General features: G+C 40.2%; 1 protein-coding gene across 4 annotated transcripts in view; it reads right to left on the bottom strand.

Moving 5' to 3' along the window:
• pde10a (phosphodiesterase 10A) overlaps nt 1-24,898 on the bottom strand; it is an 82,549-nt gene that overhangs the window by 26,053 nt on the left and 31,598 nt on the right. For all 4 annotated transcript variants that reach the window (XM_083539192.1, XM_083539189.1, XM_083539190.1 and 1 more), the window contains exons 2-3: nt 8,282-8,413; nt 149-177 (exon numbers count right to left, since the gene is read on the bottom strand). In XM_083539192.1, coding sequence (XP_083395318.1) covers nt 149-177; nt 8,282-8,413 — 161 coding nt within the window. The remainder of the gene's footprint in view (nt 1-148; nt 178-8,281; nt 8,414-24,898) is intronic.

Genomic DNA, 24,898 nt, shown 5'->3' with positions numbered 1-24,898 from the left:
ACACACACACACACACACACACACACACACACACACACACACACACACACACACACACACACACACACACACACACAATATAGACACAAAGCTAAAATCACCACATATGCACAGGAAAAACTATTCAAATAGAAGTCATCTGACTTACCCTGCTTACTTCTTTTATCGAAGGCTCATCTGTGTGGAAAGAAAATATAAAACACGTCCTAAATAAAAAAAAAAAGTAACAATGCAAATGCCATTGTCTCTAAACAATACAACATATAACCATTTAGCAATACCAATTCGATTCAATTCATTTTTATTTGTAGCACTTTTAATGGACATTGTTTTAAAGGAGCATTACACAGGTGAAACGGTTCTAAGTTCCCTATAGTAAGTTTATTCCTAATGAGCGAGTCAGTGGCGAATGTGACAAGAAAAAAAATCCTCGAGATGGTATAAGAAAGAAACGTTAAGAGAAACCAGACTCAAAAGGGAACTCATTCTCATTTGGGTGGCATTTAATTGTCCATTCATTACATTCAATTATTATTATTATTGCAGTCTTGAGCCTTTGAAGTAGACTGTTGATATTAATTACAGTCCAAATTCATCCTCAAAGTTCTTGAGTTGCTCAGTAACTTCTGGCTGTTGATGTGAAACCATCCCCAGATGTGCAGAGTGTCTAGTTGAAGAGAACTCCGGTCAGAGGGCGTCAGGATGAATCGGACAGGAATATTGGTCGCTGGCACCTCAGGAGCATGCTTAGAAACTTTCCCTTTCATTCTTGCAGATACCCTTCAATCACAAATCACTCCTGCCACGTTTTTCCATTTCTCGACCACACTCCCCAATACTTTGCACAGTTGACAGAGATATAAACTCAACAGTGGTTGAAAGGCTCACCAGTTCACCAGAGATCAACAAAAAAAAAATCGTGTTTAAGTAAAACCTCCAGTATTGTTTGATAGTTAAACCTGTAATTTCGAGGACTAAACAAATTCAGAGTGTCACATCCCATTTTTTGCCATCTCAGGACCAGGCAGTCATTTGAGCAGAATCTTCTCCTCAGTGAAAGACGGCTGCAGAATCGAGGCTCGGAGGAAATAAGCACTTTTCATTGCAACGATTCGGGCAGATGTGGGCCTGAAAACAAGACGCACAAGGCTCCGCTCTCTACTCTGAGGTAATGTGATTTAGTGTACATTAGCGGCTGCCATGGCAGGCGCATCTCAGTCACTGCGTCATTAAGCAACATGTGACTGTGTGTGTGTGTGTGTGTGTGTGTGTGTGGGGGGGGGGGGTCGCTTTAAATGTACAGTAACCTAGTCCCTCTGGGGCTATTACTGAGGATGCTGGGAAATGTGTCCTTGATCATGTGAAATACGACGCAGCAGGCATGTCCCGGCCTGACCCTGCATCCACACTAGCAAGCGACGGTTCATTTTCTATGCAAGTCCACAAGCTGGGGCTGTGATTGTGACAACAGCAGCAGAGTGGCGTTTTACTCAACATTCCTCAGTTCTGTGCAAACGATCAGCTCTGGTGTATTCCTTTAACCGACACATTCAATGTGTGTTCGCTCAAATCACAGAAAGATGGAATAAAACCACCCTTTTTCTATTTCAATATTCAATATGTAAATTATTTTCACTGAATTGCTTCGGTTTCTGCCTGCATTCTGTCATCACTGTTCTGTAACTGGTATAAAATTATCATGTATATAATCATAAGAATGTTTGAGATTGCCCAAAAGCATTTAATAAAACCACTTAACGAGATGAAACCTCGCCCAGCAAAAGTGGATCAATGGATGGAAGTTATTTTTTTAAATGGATAATGTGATGGCCCAGTTCCAGTGGAAACATCTATCTATCTATCTATCTATCCATCCATCCATCCATCCATCCATACGCTGCTGCCTGTGCATGTTGTGCGAAATTTTTTATATTTTTATTTTCTATATTTTCTATTATATATATTTTGTCGTATCATTTTCTTAATCAGAAGACTGAAAAACCGTAAGTCGAACCATCGCAACTCGGGGACCATCTGTATGTACACACAATGTATATTTCTTCTTTCTACGATCAATACTGCCCTGCATATCCTCTACATCTCTTCAATCTTGCAGGTAAACCGTACTGGCTCCTGGATTCCACCACATCTTTGTGCCCCTGTGGCCAACGTCCAAAACAAAGCTGAGAAACCACTCACAAAGACCAATAACGCACAAACCCAATCCCCTTGCTGTCTTTCTGTCTTGTCCTTATCACTGGGTTGGTGGAGAAGGGCGCTACTGTTCCATGTGTGAGTGAGAAGTGTGTGTGTTTGGCTCCGAGCTCGATGGGAACATACTGGGTAAGCCAGGATAATGGCGAGATCCCCAGCACACGCTACAACGGGAGATTCACCTGGGATTCCCGAGCGAATGGCGAAAGCTTGCACTGACCCTCGTAAAGCAGAGTATTGAAATACTAATACATTTTTATTTAAAATATTATTATAAATTAATTTAAATTCTATACTCTAAATTCCAAAGGACCGAAGCGTCTGACTATTTCACAATTTCTGTTCCCTTCTCCTTTTTGCTCCGGTCACTTTCTTTATACATTGCTTGCTTTCCTTTTTTTCCCACTTTATCTAATTTGTCCTTCTTTACTGCGTGTTTATTCGTTTCGCTTATTTCTTCCAGATATACTTTGGACATTTTTCCACACGTCCTACAGTCAGAGCAAGAGTGCGTCGGTGTCTTTCTCTAATTGAAGCATCCTGAACAAATCTTATAAAGCGATCTTATTCTTTTTACACAGCGGAAATCGATTCGATTAGTGCAGCTGAGTGGAGTTGCAATTAATGACTGCAGTAAGAAATGCAGGAAGCAAAAAAAAAAAAAAGAAAAGAAATGAACAGAGGCATTAAATAGCTGTATTAACGACGAAGCATTTTGCTGGTTTAAAAAAATAAGATAAAAAAGAGCGAAGAATATGTGTGAAGAATGATGTCACGGATGTTTCCACAAATTTTGAGCGAAACGAAAATCTGGAAATAAGTTGCACATTGAGACATTGAAGTGTCTCTTCTCCTGCTGTAACTGAATTATGGCATTTCAGCCATTTTTCCTGATCACGTCATCCATAGCGCTCTGCTTTAGTGGTGGAGTGATTAGAGCTGCGTAGCCACAGACGGTCTGACTGGGTCGTAAAGCACTGTGTGTGTATGCATACGTGTGAGTGAGAGAGGGTCAGATTAGAACAAGAATGATAGAGAGAAGAGAGAGAGAGAGAGAGAGAGAGAGAGAGAGAGAGAGAGAGAGAGAGAGAGAGAAAGAGAGAGAGAGAGAGAGAGAGAGAGAGAGAGAGAGAGAGAATGAAAGAAAGAAGACAACACAAGGGTAAGTGTAGCAGAGGACAGGAAGTCTATATCCCAGCTGTGTTGTTCCTCTACATTAGTACACTGAAGAGTTGGGAATTTATTAAGCACCTAGCGTGCGTGTGTGTGTGTGTGTGCGTGTGTGTGTGTGTGTGTGTGTGTGTGTGTGTGTGTGTGTGTGTGTGTGTGAGAGAGTGGAGTCCACAGAGCCGGGGGAGTGGGTAGGGGGGCCACTGACGTCAGTAAGGCCTGAGGGTGCTCATTAGTCACAGCCAAACTACACACACAGACAGGCAGGATAACACCTCACCAGTTTCACACACCTCAGTAGTCAGTCACACACACACATACACACACTTTCAACAAGTCTGTAGTCCTGTATTTGCTGCCGGCGCGCACACACACACACACACACACACACACACACACACACACACACACACACACACACACACTCACTTTTGACATGTAATGATTAGGGTTGGATGGTCAAAAATTGTAACGAAGAAAATTTATTTAGAAACAGACAAAAACACACACACTCAAATTGAACAGTTGTGCTGCAATTAGAGAGGTTACACAACCTTGGAGCGTCACTGCAGCAGGAATGTGTGCTTTGAGGGTAAACGCAGTCACAAGATACAAAACATGACTTCACATTTTACAGGAGAAAACTCCAGCTGCGCGCGCGCGCGCGCACACACACACACACACACACACACACACACACACACACACACACACACACACACAGCTTACCTTTGTTTACACTTGAAAGCAGAAGAGCTTATATTTTTGCATATAACCTTCATTTACAAGTATTTGTTTTCAACTTGCAACCTGATTGGCTAAAATTATCTTCTATAAGTGATGTAGCTGATAGAGGCAGGTTTTCCACCCAAACCTCTACGTTTCAGCCGACACCAAGTTGCTAAGTAACAGCAATGGTCACGCTACTCATAGCTTTTGAATGGTCAACAAAAAAGTTTGCGCCTTTTATGTCCACACTAACACACTTTTGTTTGATATTTTTCTCTCTGTTTTGTCTTGTGTTCACGCGGTAACTGGAGTTTTCCGTCAACAAAAATGTTGCTTTTTGAAAAAGTTCTCAAAAGTGCCTAAAGTTAATAAATAAATACGCAGTTTTTGAGTCGCAGTGTTAACTGTGAAAACGGAGGCTTTCGAAAACTTTGCCACACCGTTCTCAAAGAGCCAGACAGTAAATAAACAACGGGTGGAAATGACGAAGGTCGAATCGTCTTGTTCATACGCAGTACAGGAAATAAGCTTTTTCAAACGTTTCGTTGTGGATGAGCAACCTTTGGGAAAACGATAGTAGGAACGCAGTTTTTTTCAGACGAAAACACCGTTTCCAAATTTATCCGGATTAGTGTACATTATTTATCAATATCATCATCATATAATCAAGATATAATCAATAACAAAACAAGTTTCCAGAATAAACAACCTAAAGAAGAAATGCTATTGTACTGTTGTGAGCTTTTTCACATTTGAATTCATGTAAACATGTTGGCTAGATTTTGTGAGGTGAAAAAAATAAAATGCACAAACATTAATAATTTCCTACATATATTATTTTCATCCAAAGAAAAAAAAAAAAAAAAAAAAAAGACATTTTTGTGGTGGAAGAAACTGCAGATTATTCTTGACATGAGAAACCAAATTAGTTTATCTGCTCATCTTTTGCTTTCGTATGAAAACTGCTGCAACTAAATGCTAAGAAACACTTGTGAAGTTATTCACGAGAACGCACACTTCCTCAGAGGTTTTAAATCCATCTTTGGAGTGCTGGGAAAGACATGTAGTGACCTGCACACACATACACCAGAGGTCTTGTGGTGATCCCAAGCCAGCTTATGTGCCTTGAATACAACACGGCTCAGACTGATACCCACGGTATTGCTTACAGAACCACTACAATCTACCACAGGCGAAAATCTGTCACTATATTTCTTTATCCCCACTGTTCTGGTTAAGAATTTGTCATTGCAGAAGTGACACTGCCCACACTGACCAACGTGGCATAAACTGTCAGTTTCACATCTCTTTGATGACTGTCCTCTTAGCCACATCTGCTTAGAAATAAAGAGCTCTATGGGAAAATTCCCATTTCCGACAAAACAGTGACCTGATCAGCATTAAGAGTTACGGCTGAAACGATTTCTCGAGTAACTCAAGTAATTAGAATACCAAAATGCATTGAGGCAAACTAATTGTCTCGATGCTTCGTTTAGTCCATTTAACTACACCTGGCAGACTGTTTCCCCACGGGTCACTATTACTGACACACCACCAGATAAACTCCGGACCGCGCTGGGGGTCTAAATTATAAACGTGGCGTACGTACAAAAACGGGGCTCGAAATGTGCGTATGCCATTTTCCACGCAAAGGTTCTGTGTCGCCACTTTCCCTTCTCGTCTTCTGTGTTTCCAGAGGGACCAGAGTTTACTTACAGGTGCATTTATAATATCAAATACATTTGCATTCATCCTGCAACTCCATGATGCCTACAGGAAGTAGAGCGTGATGCTAATAAGATTCTCTTCAAAGTGGTGCTGGAGAAAAAGAAAGGGTGGCAAAGTGGGTCCAGTGCCAGCATCTGGTATCACTCAGTAAGGCATGCAGCTGGATGAAGACCACTGGCAGCATGTCTGGGGCCAAACTAGCCCTGCTTCTCTTCTATCTGATCCCAGTCTTCACTCTTAGCTTTCTTCCCCCTGCCCTTCTCCCGCCCCCGATAGAGCAGGACCGTACCACATACCTGTGTGTATTAAAAGATTGGATTGTCCTGCATTGATGAGCTACACAAACTGGCTAGGTGTCAAGTCAAGTCAGCCTTATTGTCAGAACACAGATGGCTTGTGGAGGATTTCCTCTCGCATTAAGGAGAGAGACAACACGCCAACCTATGTGTTTGTGTGTAATAGAAAAAGAAATCCCTGTAGTAATAGTCGTCTGCCTCTCAGAAGCACCTGACCGATCAAATTCATCAATCCACAGCTCTCCAAAATGCCTCCGGTTATTTTTAAGCAAATGGCTCGATTGCGCTCAAAGTTGCAGGTAAGGTTTCGTTCTAATGACTTCTCCATGCACATCATGTCTGTGCAATATTAGAGAAAAGTGCAGAACCTTCCTGCGGGTCCTTAGTGGGAGTTCTATCAGAATCTAATTTTGCCTTGACTTCCACATTTTGCCTTAATTACCATGCCCTAATTATATTTCGGACAGCGGATATAGTGGGCTGGAAGACCTCCGATATCTATTTATAGCCTCCTCCGCTTTGCAGCCATCAATTAGTTTAGATTTTCAGATTCCTTAATCAAGAAGAGCTAGCTTCAGTGTCGTTCCTTGGATATTCTTGCTCAAACGGCAAAAAGGTCTGCCCAATAAAAACAGACTTTGCAAAAAAAAAATCTCTCTCTCTCTCTCTCTCTCTCTCTCTCTCTCTCTCTATACGATATATTATATATATATATATATATATATATATATATATATATATATATATATATATATATATATAAATATAAATAGAGGATTAGAGGGTTAATGTATCATTAACAAGCTGTTAAAAAAAACCTTTGATGTGAAATACAGCTGAAACTACTGTTAGAGCTTCTGCTGCCATAGGAAATAAATCCGCAGATTCAGGTTGGAAAATTGAACAGCAACGGTGTATAATAATTAAAACTTATTGGCAACAAATTTGTCGTGCATGAAGCAAAGTATAAACATTTTCTTTAAGCTGGCATCTGTTTTTTTATTTTTTTTATTTAATAAGCCAATGAGACAGTGCCTCGACCGAAGCATTTAAACGCAACATTTGTATTAAGGTGACATGCTGCCTTATAGAAAAGCAGCATCACTAAATAAAATCAATTCACAAAGTCACTTGAAGAAAATAAATTTCTCTATTAAATGCACACACATACACACGATGTGCACAAAGCATTTGGGCCGCTCAAAATACATCCTCTAGCTCCGCAGCTGCGCTCATGCAGAAAACATTTCCAAAATTCGACATTTCCACTGTCCACACACCTCCACCCAGCTGCCTGCATGCCCCTGAAAGTTTGTAATGACGTCAGAGGCTGAACTTAGGTTGGCCACCAGCGCTGTGGGCTCTTGATAGTTGTGGTGGGTCTGGTAAAGTGGGCGTACTGCAGACAAGACAATGGCAATGCCAATGTTTGTAATGACCTGTATCTTCTCAGCAGACCATTTCACCCCAGCTTTCAACTTGAGTGCTTTCTCCATCGCCCCAAGGCACCTCTCGGATTCGTTCATCGGCTCCGGTTACTCGCACGCTCAGACGTTTTGGTCAGCCTGAAGAAATGTGGTGTATTTAGCGCTTTTTTGGCAGTTGCAAATCTGCAAGTTTACCGTGCGGTTTCTCAGAGGTTGTATTTATTTGAGGAGGAAAACGGAGAGTATAATTCAACTACAAGTTTGGCATTTTATTTTAATGAACCATGCAAGTGTATATGTTCCAAGTTCAACGGATGTGGTGAGGTCACTCCTTCTCCCTGCCAGGAGCGTTTCTCTGCCCGTCTGTGCTTTAAAGCCAAAACAACACAATCTGCACCATGTAGAAAATGACAAAACACTATTTCGGTTTTTGTAGCTCCACAATGGAAAGTGTGTCATAAAATTTTATGTGAAAACCAAAGAAGGTGTACATTTCACAAAAACATCCACTACTCCCATGCTTGAATTTACAAGCATTGGAAACAGTTTATAAAAAATCACATTTACTGTCTCTTTTACTAGAATGGGGAAAAGAAAAAGCTTGCACATCTTCGAAAAAGAAAAAGCCAGCACAGCTCGTGGCACAAAAAGCAAGTGGACACAGGAGGAGATCGTTGATAATAGCAGAGCTCGTGTTGCTTTTGCAGGACAGCTTACCTGTAGAAGGGCTGCTGCTCTTGCGCTTCAGCCATCTGTCCACCGTCTCCGCGCTTACGCTCTCCAGCACAAACTCATCCAGCATCTGCGGGTGCAGGGAAAGGTACGCCTTCACTTTCTCATCCGTCAGACCTGCAAGACAGCCGCTGCCATCAGTGCCTGTGCATTGCTTGTACAAATATCAGAGCAGTGGGGAAACACATTTGTCTTTTTCGGAAGAACAGTTCCAGTGAACGAGTATTAACGGTGAACGTAAACTGTGGCACCAATTAACATTAGGCTGTGAAGAAATCACATACTTGAGTCAAAGATTTGACCTCTGCATAGGACCCAGTCACACTGCTTTCCAAAATAGTATAAAATATAACACGTCATCACTAGAGGTTGGCCAAATGTTCGGCTGATTGATCAGACCGTTTTTGGCATTTTTTTTATTATTAATCAGCCGATTGTGCTGCAAATAAAGCCGATTATCAGGCAGACAACTGACAACAAAAACGCTCTGCGCTTGCATGAGAGAATATAACTCCCATACCAGCAGGTGGCAGTATTCTGTATTCGCCACCCAAACAGGGAAACCTGAAGAGCTAGAACTGTGAATATATAAATAAAGCAAGCAACGTTTCCACCTGCTGAGATCATTACGCACATTACATAACAGATTCCTGTCGCGTTTTGCAATCATGTCTGCTAAGTTGCAGAGACAAGAGCAAGTATGACAACAAGTGTCTGTGCAGAACGTCTTTGCTCCGTCGTTAATTGCTTTCGTTTTTGTTTTTCATTCGCTAAACCAAATAGCCAATTGTACAAGCAGAATCAGGCGAAAAACAGCTGACGCTTGTGTTATTCAATAAATGTTTAATTTAATTTAATAATGAAATCATTTTCTGTATCACTTCATATTAATGAATTGTTAGATTTTATTAGATGAAGGGGGGAGAAAATCGGCTAAAACGTATCACGCGTTAAATATCGGCCATCGGCTGCCCTGATTTCTAAATATCAGCATCGGCATATCAGAGAAAAACTTATAACGGTCAACCCATAATCATGACTTCTGCATAGTACGATTAGACGTATGCCTTCTACAGATCGAGCACATGAACACAAAGCCACCATGACACCTGTGACTTTCACATATTGCTAGATGTCATGGGGTATTAAAATAATGCAAAATATCCGATTAGTTCCGAGAATAGCTTTGATATCGATGTGGTTTCAAATGGTGCGTTCTAAAAGGCTTCTCTGGGACTCGCTGTTCATTGCACTGCTGCGTCTTCTGGGAATGACAGGCGGTCCCGACAGAGCTGAGGGAAGACGACACCCAACAACTTGATTGTGTTTAATAGGCAATTAAGTCCTTGCGTGTTTGCTAAGTGCTGCTGTTTATTGTCTTTGTTGTCAGTGCGGGCGGCCATTTGCTGCGCTTGTGTGGGGATTTAATGCACTCTGTGGCGTCGGGAAGCCACTGCTGATGTACGTCCTTGGGTGTGGCCTAGCCTCTGCTGAAGCCATCCTTAAATGCTAACGTTATAATGTAGGGCAAGTATCGGAGTATAATGTCTGGATCGTGTTTCTCGGCAGCTTTTTATTAGAGCAAATTTTGGCAAGGTGAAAAAAGTCATGTCGCATATCATCCGTCTGAAGGACAACGAAACAAGTATACAGTAGTGACCTGTGTAGCGATTAAAGAGAGGAACGAGAAAAGTTGGTCATAGGAACACAAAAAGAACTGTACGGATAGTAGCGCATGGCTTAACGCTTGGAAACTACAAATAAAAATGTTTGAATTTAATTTAATTTATAAGTACAGAATAAAACACTGTTACACTCCGATTTATTGCACCATTACACATTCCAACAGTTCACACCTTTTATTCATTCATAATTACACTTTAATGAGGAACCAACTTGACTCGTGGACGTTCCACAACATTTTAGTAAGCCTTTGATGTTTGGAAGACAAAAACAAATGCCTCTTGTCAGGTCATTGCAAAGTCATAAAGCCCAAAGTACTAAAGCAGTAAAGGCACAGTAAAGGAACATTTCTAAAGTAATAAAGAAACAGCTTGAATAACCTCCGTCATTAAGAGTGGAAACTGGAAACTCCATCTATAAATGGTAAACTATATCTATAAACTTCCCCGAACTTCACCCTGCTACATTTATACACTTAGCCCAGTGTTTAACTAACGCCTGGAAGGATTCAGCATAGAAAGATTTGTCAGTACACCTGAACCATTCGTCCCCAGTGAACCACCATCATCATCATCATCATCACTGACCACCTTTGAAACATTTACACCGTTTAAATGTCTTAGTGTGGCTGAGCGTCTCATCAAACTTTGTAACCAGAAGCTGTTCCATGCATGCACTAGCACTAGCACTCTCGATTAACGGCCTCTGGATCGTAATAGGACGTGCTAGCCACTTAACTACTGCTTGTTGTACTGCCTCGCTAGCATCCATTTTTATCCCCCTCCTAGTTTGACTTGAACGCTCCTTGTTTTATTTGTTGAATAACCTTTTTAATCCATTCAAGTTGCTACATAAAGGATAATGCTTTTAAACTAGCATGTTATTACAAACTTGTGACAATTAAACAGCACTTTCTGACCAATGGGAGCAGAGAATTCAACACTACAGTGATCTAGAAGTAATAATTACTCAATGAATGTAGAACATAATACTGATTTACATATTTATGAGACATTGCATTGTGTGCTGTAGTTTATGCAGTGTTGTATTTCCTCACAAAGTGTATAAGCTTGCAGGGGATTACAGCTGGGAGGCACGTGTACCGCAAGGCCGCGCACATTCACACGGACGCGAAAAGTACGAGGGATCGCGAAACCCGAACCACGTCTTTTGTCTGAATTTCAATGGGGTAGCAAATGGCTACAGACTGTTTTGGTGCGCAACAACAAAAGCCAAACAGACGTGCAAAGGCAGAGGCTCTATGCTTTGAACACTAAAGTCGAACCAGATACACAAGTCGTCCAGCCTCACAGCCTTAACAGCAAATCTTGGAAAAATAAGCAAAGTAGTGTCATTTTGATAGCCTGCAGCCAGCTATGAGCTCTCCCTGTGTGTGTTTGTGTGTGTGTGTGTGTGTGTGATTTTCTTTTTGCACACAGAGGCTGCATGTTCATTAGGTTCTTTCACAGACGCCCTGGTCTTTGCACAAAAACCGCGTGTGTGCGCGAGCTAAGGAAAGAGTATGGGGGGGGGGGGGGGGTAGAATGACGTTGTCCAGACACGAGACAGTGCTCTTGAGCTGCATACAGCCTCACGAGACTCCTCGAGTCCGTGATGACGCACATGGATAGAGTGTGCAGCTTAATAAATCGACAACTGGAGGGGATGCAGAGACACACAATGGCTAAAAGCAAGAGCAGGGCGAGGGAGTGCCTCACCTCACCTCGCCTCGTCCGTCTTCCATTTTACCGCAAAGCAGAAAAGACTTGCCGAGACTCAGAATTTATGAAGTGCACTTGATTTTAGGTTGCGGGAAACGGTGGCAAAATAAAAATGTCCCTATTAATTGGTTTACGTCAAACTGTCAATGCCGAACACTCGCTCTTACACACTCTACAATACACGCTCTTACTGAAAGGGTTATTTATTAATATATATATATATATATATAGTGCTTGTCTACGTGCCCGCTGCCACATACATATATACTGTGAAGATTATTACGTGTTTATGTGTTATGTTGATCAGTGTAAATTGCTCAGTTTTGCTAAATTATTTACTGTAATTCGTCAAATTAGCAGTTAGCTTTGAAGGAATGGAGGCTTGTACGGTCAGAAGAATTTATATATATATATATATATATACACACACACACACACATAATATACAAGCCTCCATTCCTTCAAAGCTACACAAATAAACTGGGGCATCTAGCTTCCAATCATAGCCTTGTGTCCTTCATACTGTAGCTCAGAAATATGCTTTCCTGCTATAATTTGGTGAGAATATCTTTTAAAGTAATATGACCAAAATAAGTTATATCTACAAAGCTCATATGTGTGGTGAACTCAATTGTTTGTGACACTACTTGATGGAAATACATCCAATAAAATATTAAATTTCAAGTGGGAAAACCTACACGATGTAAGTGATGCAATCGAACACACCACTATTTAGCTTCTGTCTTAAGGGTGTAATGCAAAAAAACACTGTATCTGTACTTGGATACAAACTGAAAGTGGCTGTGGCTTAAGTATTACAAAATCCCTCATGCACCTTTTTCGAGAGAGATGCAGAATGTTCGTTTTTTTTAAATCTTTATTTTAAAATGAGCAGTTTTTTTTATTAGTAAATGTAAGTAAAGTCATATTTTTTCAGAGACCTGCCTGAGATATGGACAGTGTGTGATATGCGTGGGTTCGATGAAACTGAAACTAATTTGTAAAAAAAAAAAAAAACATGGTAGGCATAATTAATCATTATTTTGGAGCTGAATAAAAAAATGTATTATTTGGAGGCTACAGTAGCAAAGCATTAACCATGGACACAGACGACTCTCCGGATAAGTTCTTATTTATTATTTATTCACCAAGCAAATTCACACGTCCGTACTAGATGATTCGTTGTTTTTCACACTAACTATTGTGGAGTCCTGTCAGATTTGAGCAGGAGGGAAACGTGAAGCAAGTGTTCATAGGAACTCAAGTCTGGTTGCACAACAGCCTGCAAGCTGTGCATTTTGAGAATACACTGGCCCCTTACAATTGTCCTCATTAAAAGTTCGACCTGGAGTGACACAAACGCGTCTTGTTCAGAATTAGTTTTTATTTGTGTGTTGTTTTATTTATGTAAAACAAATTCCCTTAAAATATGAAATATGGTGCTCTAATTGTGCAATTTAAATGTTGGAGACAAACGACTGGTGTCTAGACTGAGTTCTGAGAATTTTCTAAAATTTCTCAGACATTTTATATAATTCAAAATACGAAGTCAATCATCCATAATGACACCAGAACACATTTAACGCTTGTGCATTCCCACATAGATTATTAACATTCATGCTTCATATCTCCAAAGTTTTGGCCTGACTGCAGTCCTTCTGTTTTTTCTGCACTGAGAACAAGAACACATGTGACTCAGAAGGACATCAGGCCCTGGGGATGGACAGGATCTCACCTCTCACACGCTCACCCATGTGGCGCAGTTCACTGACCCTTAGTGGAGCCCCTTTCAACTGACCCTGAGCTGGTGCTCGTGCTGGAGCAGTGCTGGCACAGGAGACCGGTTAACCTTGTGTGTGAAGGAGCATTAATGCCAGCGCCATGTCAGTTCGTTTGGTGTAATTGCGATGTGTCGTGCTGAAATTTATGTTTTAGCCTCTGAGTACAGCTTCGAAAAAGAAAAAAAAACTGGAGGATAAAATTGGTAAAGGGAGGGAGGTTCGACATGACTGATTAGCAGTATTGTTCCTGCAAACTCCATGACCAAAGCATAACAGATGCTTAGACAGCATGTTCTACAAACCGTAGTCATGTTTCTTTTCCAATAGCGAGCAAATTAAATAAATGAAAAATTGCGTAAAAAACAGCACATTAAAAAATGTCCATGTCGAACGTGCAGACTATCGGTTCAGAGCCCATGGCTTCAGTACGTTGTATGCAATAGTTCATATACATTTATTCATTAATCCCGAGCGACTTATGATTATCTAATTTTATACAACTGAGCAGGTGAGAGTTAAGGGCCTTGCTCAAGGGCCCATCAGTGACAGTGGTGCTGGGATTTGAACTCATGACCTTATGATCAGAAGTCCAATCTCCTAAATCACTGAGCTACCCCTTTCCTATCCCTATCACACTTTCATTATTTTACTGTTTGGTATCTACACATTCATACACCAAGTTTTGTCCTTTGCACTTACGCCAACTACATTTGACAGCAAAGAAAAAGTCGTCATTATCCATTCCATTATTATTTTTTTCAGGCTTAACAGCAACGTAGTTTAGATTTTATGGGACAAAAATTTTTTTCCTTTTTAAAAATGATTTTTATTTAATGATTATTTCTATGTTTTTGAATGTATTTTTGTGGTCTGAACCATTTTCTCTCTTAGCTCCAATGTCTAATCATTACTTACCAAAACATTTTAAATTTTTACAACCGAGCGCAATTACAAGTGAAAATCCAACCCAACATTTTATCGAACACTTCTCTATTGTTTGGGTCAGACAGCACCATAATTACCCGATTTGATCTTCCAAGTTGGTGATTCATAGTCTAGATATGCACTTTTTTTTTATAAATCACATCTCCTAAGTGCTCTCTCTCTCTTCCATATGACTGTCAATGCACCAAATTACAGAAGTGCATCTTCTAGGTTTCGATCTCCACGAAAAAATATTCGGTCTTGAAGCACTGGCCAAAACTGTCTGGCTGCTCTCACGCTAGGAAAGTCTTCTAAAGGCTTCCATATTCATCTGCTGCTCATACCCAGTCCGGGTCAACTCCGGTGAGCGTTATCTGCGTCTTTGATAAAAACGCTGCATAAATGAACTGCATACGGACTTTATCGCAAACTTACAGAACAGCTAGTGGTAAAGGAACAAGATAAGAACCGCAGTTTATATAATTATTTTCTTTTTTTTTTGTATTTCTTTCTGGGGTCATAGAAACATTAATAGTCAGGTCAAGATTCAGTCAGGTCAAAGTCAATGATCGAAGAAATTCAAAATTTATGATAGGATTTTAGCCAGATTTCTGAATGGCACATATTTATATCCCTGGCAGTCATACAGGGTCGTTCACTACACACATGGGGTGATACAACAGGAGTGTATTCCAGTGTAATCTCCTTAATCTATCCCACCGAGACATACATCAAAATGAAAGTAATGAAAAGAAAAGCTTTTTTCATTTTGTGTGTGGGCGGGTGGTGTATTGGGGTAAAACAAGCTTGCAGTAAACCCTTGTTTGTAAAGCTAAATAAATCAATCTGGCAAACCTCAAGAGTAGATTTTTCAAAAGCACACAAACTGTCAAATTCTGTAAAGGCACAAAAATGTATATTAGTGTAAAAATGTAAAATGTATAGTAGTAATGAAGTTAGAGTACCTGATTTGAACAGTACTTGAGTATTTGACACACCAAGACAAGTGTTGATGAAAAGCCAAAAACAGTTGATTTGTGAGGTTTCTTTCCTAAAATACGAATCAAACTGCACACACCAACACTGAGATAAACACAACAGCCTCTTCAACACGCCAGAATGAAAAACAAGTCAGTCAAAAAAAACAACAAAAAAATTAGAAAAGCAAGTTTTCAAAAACGTTTTTAACAAATACAATGACTGTCACAAACTAGAAGAACGTATGGACAAAACAAATTAAAAATAAATCATTTTAGTCAAAGTAAAAACAAATATATCCTGAGCTGACTGACTGATTGCAAAATGTAATTGTTATGGGTGATTTTCAATTATAATATAATGGCGTAAAAAGTACATCTATTGAATGATAAATGTAGTTCAGTAGAGAGTAAATGTTGCTTAAATCTTTCAAAAATAAAACAAAAAACTAGAAAGTAGCAACAAATTACTTAAATACCTTAAAAAAGTACATTTAACCATATAGTTTACACCACTTTCTACAAAAACAACTCATCATTTTCATTATTATTTAAAAAACTATTATCATCCCTGTACATAATAATTTAAGATACTTCATGATTGTGAACGCAGACACTGAGAGATAAGTCAAATCATTGTATCCTCCACTTCAAACTCAACGCCCTCATTATGCCAAACCGAGCACACCTAAAACGCATTGCCCCCAAGAACGGCGCTGAACTGTACGAGTATGACCTCCTGTTCCGTTCCCAAATTAAAAGTGGCCTCATTTCGTTCCTGACTTTTGTGATTGTCCTTATTCCACAAAAGCCGATCCTTTGTGTCTTTTTTAGATCAGTTCAGCAGAGTCTTCGATTCCCCCCAGACTTTCGGATTGCGTCACCGAGGGCTTTTTTTTTTTTTTTAGTTCTGCTTTGAGTAAAAGAGCAACGGTTCTCAAGGGGGAGGGTTCAAATGTGAGTGTTTTCACTGTGACACATGGCCTTCCCGTGACAATGTCAAAACACTGTGCTCGAGATGTGAGAACAACCAGCAGTACGCTCCGATGTAGAACAGGTCGCGGTCAATCGCTTCAACAGTAGAGGTGCAGCACGATAATATTTACACAAGATTATTTACAAAATTCTCGCTCGATTTACGGACGTTACGCCTAAAAAACTAGTAGTTTTTATCGAGTTTTTCTTAGACGAACGGTGCCACGTCTACACTAGAAGACATTCCGCCTTGTGCGAATTTATTTGCATGGCAAAGTTTCAACGATATCTAAAAACTAACAATTTACTGTACAATATAATTCAGGTTTTTTAACTCCACCGATATGCATCTAATAGATTTTGTATTGTTCTTTGGCCAAAATCTTCACTTCTTTAAAAAAAATTATGTATTATTTAATTTAAAAAATGAAAAAAAAAAAAAAATTATCTAAGCATGAAAAATTATTTTAAAAACATTTTGAGATTACAATTTGAAAATGTCAAGCATGAATCATCTTTTGGAGATAACTCAATTTCTACAAATAAACATGAAATTTGCAAAACCATGCACAAAAAAAAAGGTCAGAGATTTGTTAAAAAAATAAATAAAATCATTTTGATAATGCAAATTTCACGGTCAGCATTTTTCCAGCATTTCCGTGTTTTACGACCAGATGGGAAAATTTTACAAACCATGTGAAAATGATATTTTGAAGCAAGATATAGTCACTTGATTAAAAAAGGGTCACCAAATTTTTTGTTTGTTATTCATATTTTTTCTTTTAAATAATAAAAAGCCGACTGATAGAAACAAAAATTCCCGATAACGTTTGGTAAAAATCCAGTAAGTCGGTTTCAGTTTCAGCTAAATTGTCTGTAAAAGTACAAACGTTTTTTTTTTTTTTTTTTTTTTTTTTTTTAAAGGGAAGGACCAAATTTTACTGATGAACAACAGACTTTCGAACAAGTCACACTCATGTAGACGTGAAATAAACATTTAGACAAAACAAAACCTTGTACAAAAAATATGGACACAACTTTTGCACGCCGCTGTGTATGTCAAGCTACCGATGACAGTTTGAAACAATTACGAGATCACGAGCTGAACGGTTTTTTTTCCCACCTATTTTTCATTTTCCGGAAAAAAAATAAACCCGGTGAGAATAACCTCTGGTCCTGAAAGCAAACACGCTTCCCCCTGATTCCCCTGCATAATTTATACCAGCCAATAAAAGTGGTTTCCACTGTCAATTAGATTTGAGCGTGCTGATGGGGAATATGATAACAGACGACCTCCATCACGGCCTACACAGGAGTCTCGCCTTTTAGAGAATTTATTTGACGAGGTGAGCTCGGAGACTAAGAGCTCTGTGTGCGGTCAGCTTCACACCGCCGATGTTCAGGAAGTGTGTAGCGCTAAGGTTTTACAGTAATAAATAACGCCAGCACAGATGGAGGTGGTGGTGGTGGTGGAGGTGGTGGGATTCGATACTTGGAGCACAAAAAGACAGAGAGGGGGAGAAAAAAAAAGGTGGCTTTTTTTGTGAACGATTCCCTTTCTGGCACCGTGTCAAAGGCAGTCTGCCAAGGTAGTGCTTTTTCCCTCGCCTGCCATGAGAGCGAAGCAGGCGAGAGTGGGTGTGTAAGAGGCTGTGTGCGTCAGCAGGTCCAGCTGGGACTCCCTCGCCAGGAGGTGGGAAGAGCATGTGTTTCTTATCTTATCTACGGGAGGGCTGCAGGGACGCTGCCCGTGCAAATAAAAAAAGGAAGGAGCAGAAGGGGAAGGGTGGAGAGCAGTTACCTCTGCACCCTAAATGCAGGCCTGCTGGGACTTCGGCGGTGTAGGATTTCTCCCCTGGCGGTTCGTTTGCAGGTTTTTCGGCCGATAAGGTAAAGAAAAATGGCGTCAGAGCGCGCGATAAGAGGCTGTGTCTCGGTAGCGTCTCGTTCGAGGCTGAGAGATTGGCACAAAAACATTTTACGTTTGAGATTTTGATATGGAAAACCAAAATATGTTTGATAATGACCGCTTAAAATCACTATTTCTTTATTTGACTCGATTCCACCAGAAGGATTTGAGTGAATGGAGGCGAAATCTTTAGAACCCTCATTATAAAAAAAAGACACCACAAATTTTCCAGTCACCACAATTAATCTCTCTAGCACCAAAACTCAAATAGTAAAAACTCACACTGTCTAGATCTCCACCAGCCGTGCACACACTGCAACAGATACGGCTGGGAATAAATGTGCACAGAAACATTCACACGTCCAGATTTCCAAGGAAAGATACAGTAATTTGCACCATTTTCATTCTCTTGCTTGTGCTTATTAGGGTAAAAGTGTACGTGCTATAAAAGACAGGCATATACAGGGATATGGCATGGGATGTATATGAGACCAGGCTCCACTCTCTCTCTCTCTCTCTCTCTCTCTCTGGAGTCCTTGCCACCAAGGCCGTCACCATCCGCCAGTGAACAAGGCCTTGGCCGTTTTTCTTTCTCGCTCTCTGTCTCTCTTTTAAAAGTCGAACTAGCTTATACAGAACCATAAGCTGAAATCTAAGACAAGACAAGATACACCGTGCAGCTCTGCCTCTGTGGTCCGAACAGCGAAATATGCCGATGATCTACTGACCACCATGGGCATTATAGCTTTTACATCAGCACGTTAATAACATACACGAGATCTGAACAGATGAATAACGGTCCCTCGCAAACATCTGGAGAAATCTATATCGAGCAGTGAGACCAGGAGGACACTGATGAGAACTGCAGAGGCTTTCGCTGCCTTCACAGAGCTTTGAAAGTCAGGAACAACGAACGGCTTAATGACGTAAAAGGAGTTTAAACTAAAAACATGTCCCGCTGATTGGTAAGCACATAGGACGTGCGGTCCTACTGACACACTCGCGCTGCAATTGCCCTGAGCTTGCTCCTGACCATGTACGCATTTACAACGACTCGGCAGCTGTATTGTTTCTGTCTCCGAATAAGCCACGGACGTGTATTACATTACACACCAAAGCAGTCGTAAAGCAGTCGTCAGGAGGCACGTATTACTGAATGTAAAAGCTCAGCTGTACAGGTGTGTACGCTTTTAACTCCAAAGTTCCATTCAGCTACTATTCAGTTGCTTTTGTCCCAAACGATGTCATTAATAAGCAATAAAACAAGTAAAAGGTATGCGGTTACAATAAAACAACCGACACAGAAAGAAAAATTAACGACCTAATAAATGTATCAATTTATTTATTCATAAACACCGCACTGAACTTCTTCATTTATTAAAGTTCTAATCACTTACATTAAAGCGAGTCACTTAACAGCCTTCACGGTTCTCTCAAGTTAATAAGACCAAAAAAGGAAGAAAGTGCAAAGACCATCTGTCTCAGGAGGTTCCTTCCATAAATGCTAAATAAACATCCCTGAACAGAAAAAAAACACCATATCCACCAGTATGCGTTAATAATATTCAGTTTATTTTTAGCCTTGGATCATCTGCTATTCCGTGTGAACAAGCTGTAACTATAGAAACAATCATGTTTAAGAGCGAATGTATTGTACAAACCAACCGTTTCACCTGCACCTGGATCGAACAATTAGGTGCAGGTGCAGGTAAACCTACTTCTCACATGTACATTACAGCAGAGTAAAATCTTTTGTTTGTATATACCAACAATGTTAGGAAGCCATAATACAGCGCCCCTGGACCACAGAGGGTTAAGGGCCTTGCTTAAGGGCCCAACAGTGGCAGCTTGGAGATATTGATGCTTGAACCACTTTCCAACCAGTGACCAACTCTCCGATCAGGAACCCAAAGCCTTTATCACTGAGATACCACCTCCCCCAGACCCATGCTGTCAAGAGTATATGAAGTCATACACCTGCTCAAATTCCAGATGAGAGGTAAGCTTCACAGTTATTGCTGACCAAATCCATTTTTTGTCCTGTGACGACGTCTGCAAAGCGCACCTTTAAAATTCTGACGCAAGTGAAACATCTTTATTTACTTCCCTGCGGATAAGGAAACCACTACGGTGATTAAAAGACATCCAGCTGAGGCAGGAAGTGGGATTTGTTCTTCAAGGAGTGTTTCCCGCATGACAATACAGACTTTTATTTATGCTCTGTAGTTGTTGGTCCAATTAGGGATGGGAATGCCTGTCAGACTTATCTAGAGTGGCTTTAAACAGTGACCTCCACAAAGGACCATCTGCACACACACACACACACACACACACACACACACACACACACACACACACACACACACACACACACACAGAGAAGTATGCATGGAAAAGACCTGATAACCAACCAGTGCAGGGGTTCTAACATCTGGATAAACAGCTACAACATGGAAATTCACCCGATACGCATTTTAATACGTGGTGGTAATAAGAAATGCTCCACCTTTAAATACAAAGTAATGTTTGATTCTCTCTCTCTCAAGAAAATAAATATATTTTAAGGCACAAAATAAAGGCAATAAATGCGCAAAATGCTAATAATATCTTACACTGGGATTGTGCGCGCTCGATCTGGTGTTAAACTCGGACTTTTAGAGCCCGGCAGAAAATATATCCCAAAAAATCAACCCAGACTGAAAAGAAAAGAAAGTGATAATGTTATTAGACTACAACAAAATCCTTACATTTCAACGCAAAACTTTTCTGATCGCAAGGTGATAAAGGACGTAGATATATTTCACACGTATGGTTCGGTTTTTCGAAAAGGTTTCGTAACATATTTCGTTCGAGAATAAAACATGACTCATGGTAATTAACAGCGCATTCGGAGCATAATTATGTCCATTTATGTTTCTAATGGTGCAAGCTGTGTAACACGAATACCAGCCATACTCGCCGACAAAAACATTCGCTGTTTAAAAACCAATGGCTGCCATGCAAGTTAAAGCAGGTGAAATATCAGCAGTAGGATGTTCACTTTAGCAATCTGAGGTATGCAATTGGATTAACCTGCTGTCCGAAAGACTACATGATTATCTGGAAAAAATGTGAACGCCCAAAATCCTTTGTGATTGAGTAAAAAAAATAGAAAAATTAAATAACCAGGGCCATAGGGCTTGGCATTAAGAAAGACAAACCACACTTTTAAAGACACAATAGAGTACGTGCTGGAATTTCCCTTTATCCATACAGCGCTGTATTCTGGCAGTCATAGCAATAATAGCATTAAGCAAGTAACATGAATGACGCAGCAACCGATGCTGCCGAGCAGGAACACGACAGACTGGCTGAAATTAAATTACATTCTATAGCAGGGCTCATTTTCACCGCACCCCTCCTTTCGAAGTAAAGATCTTTGTAACATTATTTGCTTTGTTCGATAAGTAGACAGGTTTTGGTCTGTACTAATTACTACAGACGGTCTGTGATTGGTGCAGTTAATTAGCCTTACACATTCCAATACATACCATTATACTCTATACTATTATATATTGTTTCAATAAGTTAAAATATATATTTTATTATATATTTACACAATTTGGCAGACAACTTTATCCAGAGAGACGTACATTTATCTCACTAACACAACTGAGCAGCAATGGAGTTAAGGGCCTTGTTTAGGGGCCCAGGAGGGGCAGCTTGGTGCAGCTGGGATTTGAACTCACAAGTCCAATGTCTTAACCACTAAGTTCCCACGTATGTAGTTATTGACCCACAGCACGCAAAGTGAATTATCCCTCGAACTGTACTAGCATTACTCAAAATGAGCCCGGACTTACAGGGGCAAGTTCGTGGTTCAGGAAACCAAATTTACCGCACCATAAAAAAAAAGCAGAAATCAAACTATAAATCCTGTAAAAACTGTCATTTTTAATTAAGATTCTATGTTCTTAAAATGGAAAAGTAGATTTTGCAATATTAGTATTGCTCTGATCTTTTTCGATGCAAGTTTTCTTAAATCCCGTACATTTATTCTGGAAGGTATGTTTTACAGAAACAAGCTCCTGGGATAATATGTGACAGAATGCAAGAATTTTGCAAAGTTGCTTGTTCTGACAAAGTTTTAATAACTGATGTCTGTACCAGAATATAAGCCGAAATAAAAACTCTTACAGAGTTTGCTGTGCACTAGGAGAGGTGTACTGCTAATTCGACCGTGGTGCCGAAACCTGGAAAGTGTTTTAAGAAAAAATTATCACAGTTAAAAAGCTAATTGTTGATAGTTTCCTCTCTTTGGTTATTCCACCATCTCCCTCCCTCCTCTTCTAGAATGAGATGCACCTAAATGTGAGATAAGAAAGAATGGAGCGTATGCATTCATGAGCTTAACTGGAGATTGCAGGTCATGCAGGTAAGTCGATCACATAAAGGGGAACCAATGGCAAATGTGGTACCTGTTGTTATAGACAGAGACATGCCAGTCTCCTTTACAGCCCATAAGGATTCTTTAAAGCAGTTGAAGAGACCACTGAATGGATAAGGAACAGTATTGAGAGTTACTGAAGGTATATTCATTTTCAAATGTAGAAAAGATAGGTGGGATTTACTCTACACCTTTACCATTCAGTAATTCTGGGACGGGTTGGTGTCTGTTCAGTTATCAGCAAACTGGGTGTGTCCCGACAAGTAAAGCAGTTTGAGGTTTTAACAGCTTTCACAACACGTACATGCGGGAGACCAAGCAGAGGCAGGTGACAAGACCTTCAGGTCGATGATGACTGGGTATTGGGTACCTCACAGCTTCCTTTAAACATTTTTAATTCTCCAAAATCCCAAACAGTGCAACAATTATTGTACAAGAATTTACTCCAGACTAATGAACGACAACAGTCCCAGTCCCAAGTGAGACATTTTGCACTGGCAGATCAAATCCTTGTATTACTGCCAACTTCAGGCCTAAAATGACTGAACAAGTAGCAGTTTATTTAGACTCAAAAATGCATTTGACCCTATTCTATTCATACCAGTTTGTCCCAATTCTACTTTGTCTATTGGACAGAGAACTAACTATGTTACAATGACCGTTGCAACTGGTGCTACTGATCGTTCCCTTATGCTCTTTTTAGACCACTGGCTACAAAGGTTATTGGACTCAGTATAGGCCTCACAGTACATATAAATCAGCACAGTAGAGCAGCGTTAAAGTCCTTGATATGAGCTGACCTCACAGTAAGCCTTGTGAAATGTGCGACTGGATTGAGAGACACTATTTCTGCCCTTGAATTGTGGACAGATGCTTCCCCATATTGATAAGACCGTTGTCTTTCTGCACTCAAGACCAACAAGGATGCGAGATAGTTGCTGGGGATATTATTTTATGCACAAATATTCAGAGACCATTAGCTCACTGACCTCTCTCACTAAAAAGAGAGTTTCAGGCAGCTTTTGTGAGTGAAAAATCAGATTCCAAAATGTCCTCCAATAAAAGGGTGTGACTGGTCCTTCAATGGGCAGTACAACTCATGAGGCTGATGTGCCTGGAGACCAGTGTTGTTTTGACCAATCAATATAATCAAATATACGGAGCCACTGAAGAAGCTGGGGACCAAGGAAATTACCTTTCCCTAACTAAAGTGAGACCTCAGAATTAGAAGTCAATCGATTCATCTGTTTTGCCGATCAATCTGCACCGATAACCGGTAAAAATCCATAGCAATAGTTTTTCCGGGTTCCTGTCTGCGGTCATTAAGAGAGTGGCCTCTAGAGGTGAATCACTGAAGCCACGTGCTGTTTGTTTTTACATGCGAGACTGCACGCTGCATGAACCGTGCTGTATTATATAATTATAAATGTATATATTTATTTAGCACATGTTCATATACAGTACTGTTTTTTTATTTATTATTAAAATACCGTATTTTTCGGACTATAAGCCGCTACTTTTTTCCCACGTTTTGATCCCCGCAGCTTAAACAACGAAGCGGCTTATTTATGAATTTTTCCTGGGTTTTTCCCGGTTTCACAAAATTCAAGCCAAAAAAACTGAGCGACATAACATTAGACCAATGAAATTTCCAAATGGAAACGAAAAAAACTCACCTCACCTGTGTTCTGAGCTGCACGTCATCGGGAAAAAAAACTTTTTTTTTAAACGCATGACGATGCCAAAAGATAAACTCCCGAGAGAAATAGTTGTGAAAGGAAGGAGGAAGACAGTGAACAATGACTTTCTTGGTCGGCTACTGTTTAGATACAAGCCGTTGTAACGCGTTGAGTCTGGGTGAAGGGAGAGCTCGCTAACTCCAATTACAACAGAAATCATATAAACACAGACAGGTTTCCAAAACTCGTGCTTTTTTATTTTTCTTGCCAACAGCGTTACGGGTTAGTCAAAGAAACTTAGAAATGAGCATTAGAAAATAATAAGGACATATTCCTCGTCTTGCACACACGCAGTAATACCGGAAAAAGCAGTGCCAGGCTATTCCCAAAATACCGCCATGCTCCTAAAGGAAGCGCAACATATTTCACCCGTTACACCGTGTGTAACGTGTCTTTCGTTAAAGCCTGTGTAAAGTACATTAGTTTCATAACTGCGGCTTATAGATAGGTGCGGCTTATTTATGTTC

This window comes from Silurus aristotelis (genome assembly GCF_946808225.1).
Source record: "Silurus aristotelis genome assembly, chromosome: 4".
Classification (NCBI taxonomy): domain Eukaryota; kingdom Metazoa; phylum Chordata; class Actinopteri; order Siluriformes; family Siluridae; genus Silurus; species Silurus aristotelis.
Note: the sequence above shows the minus strand (reverse complement) of the source record. Positions and strands in the feature narration are given on the sequence as shown.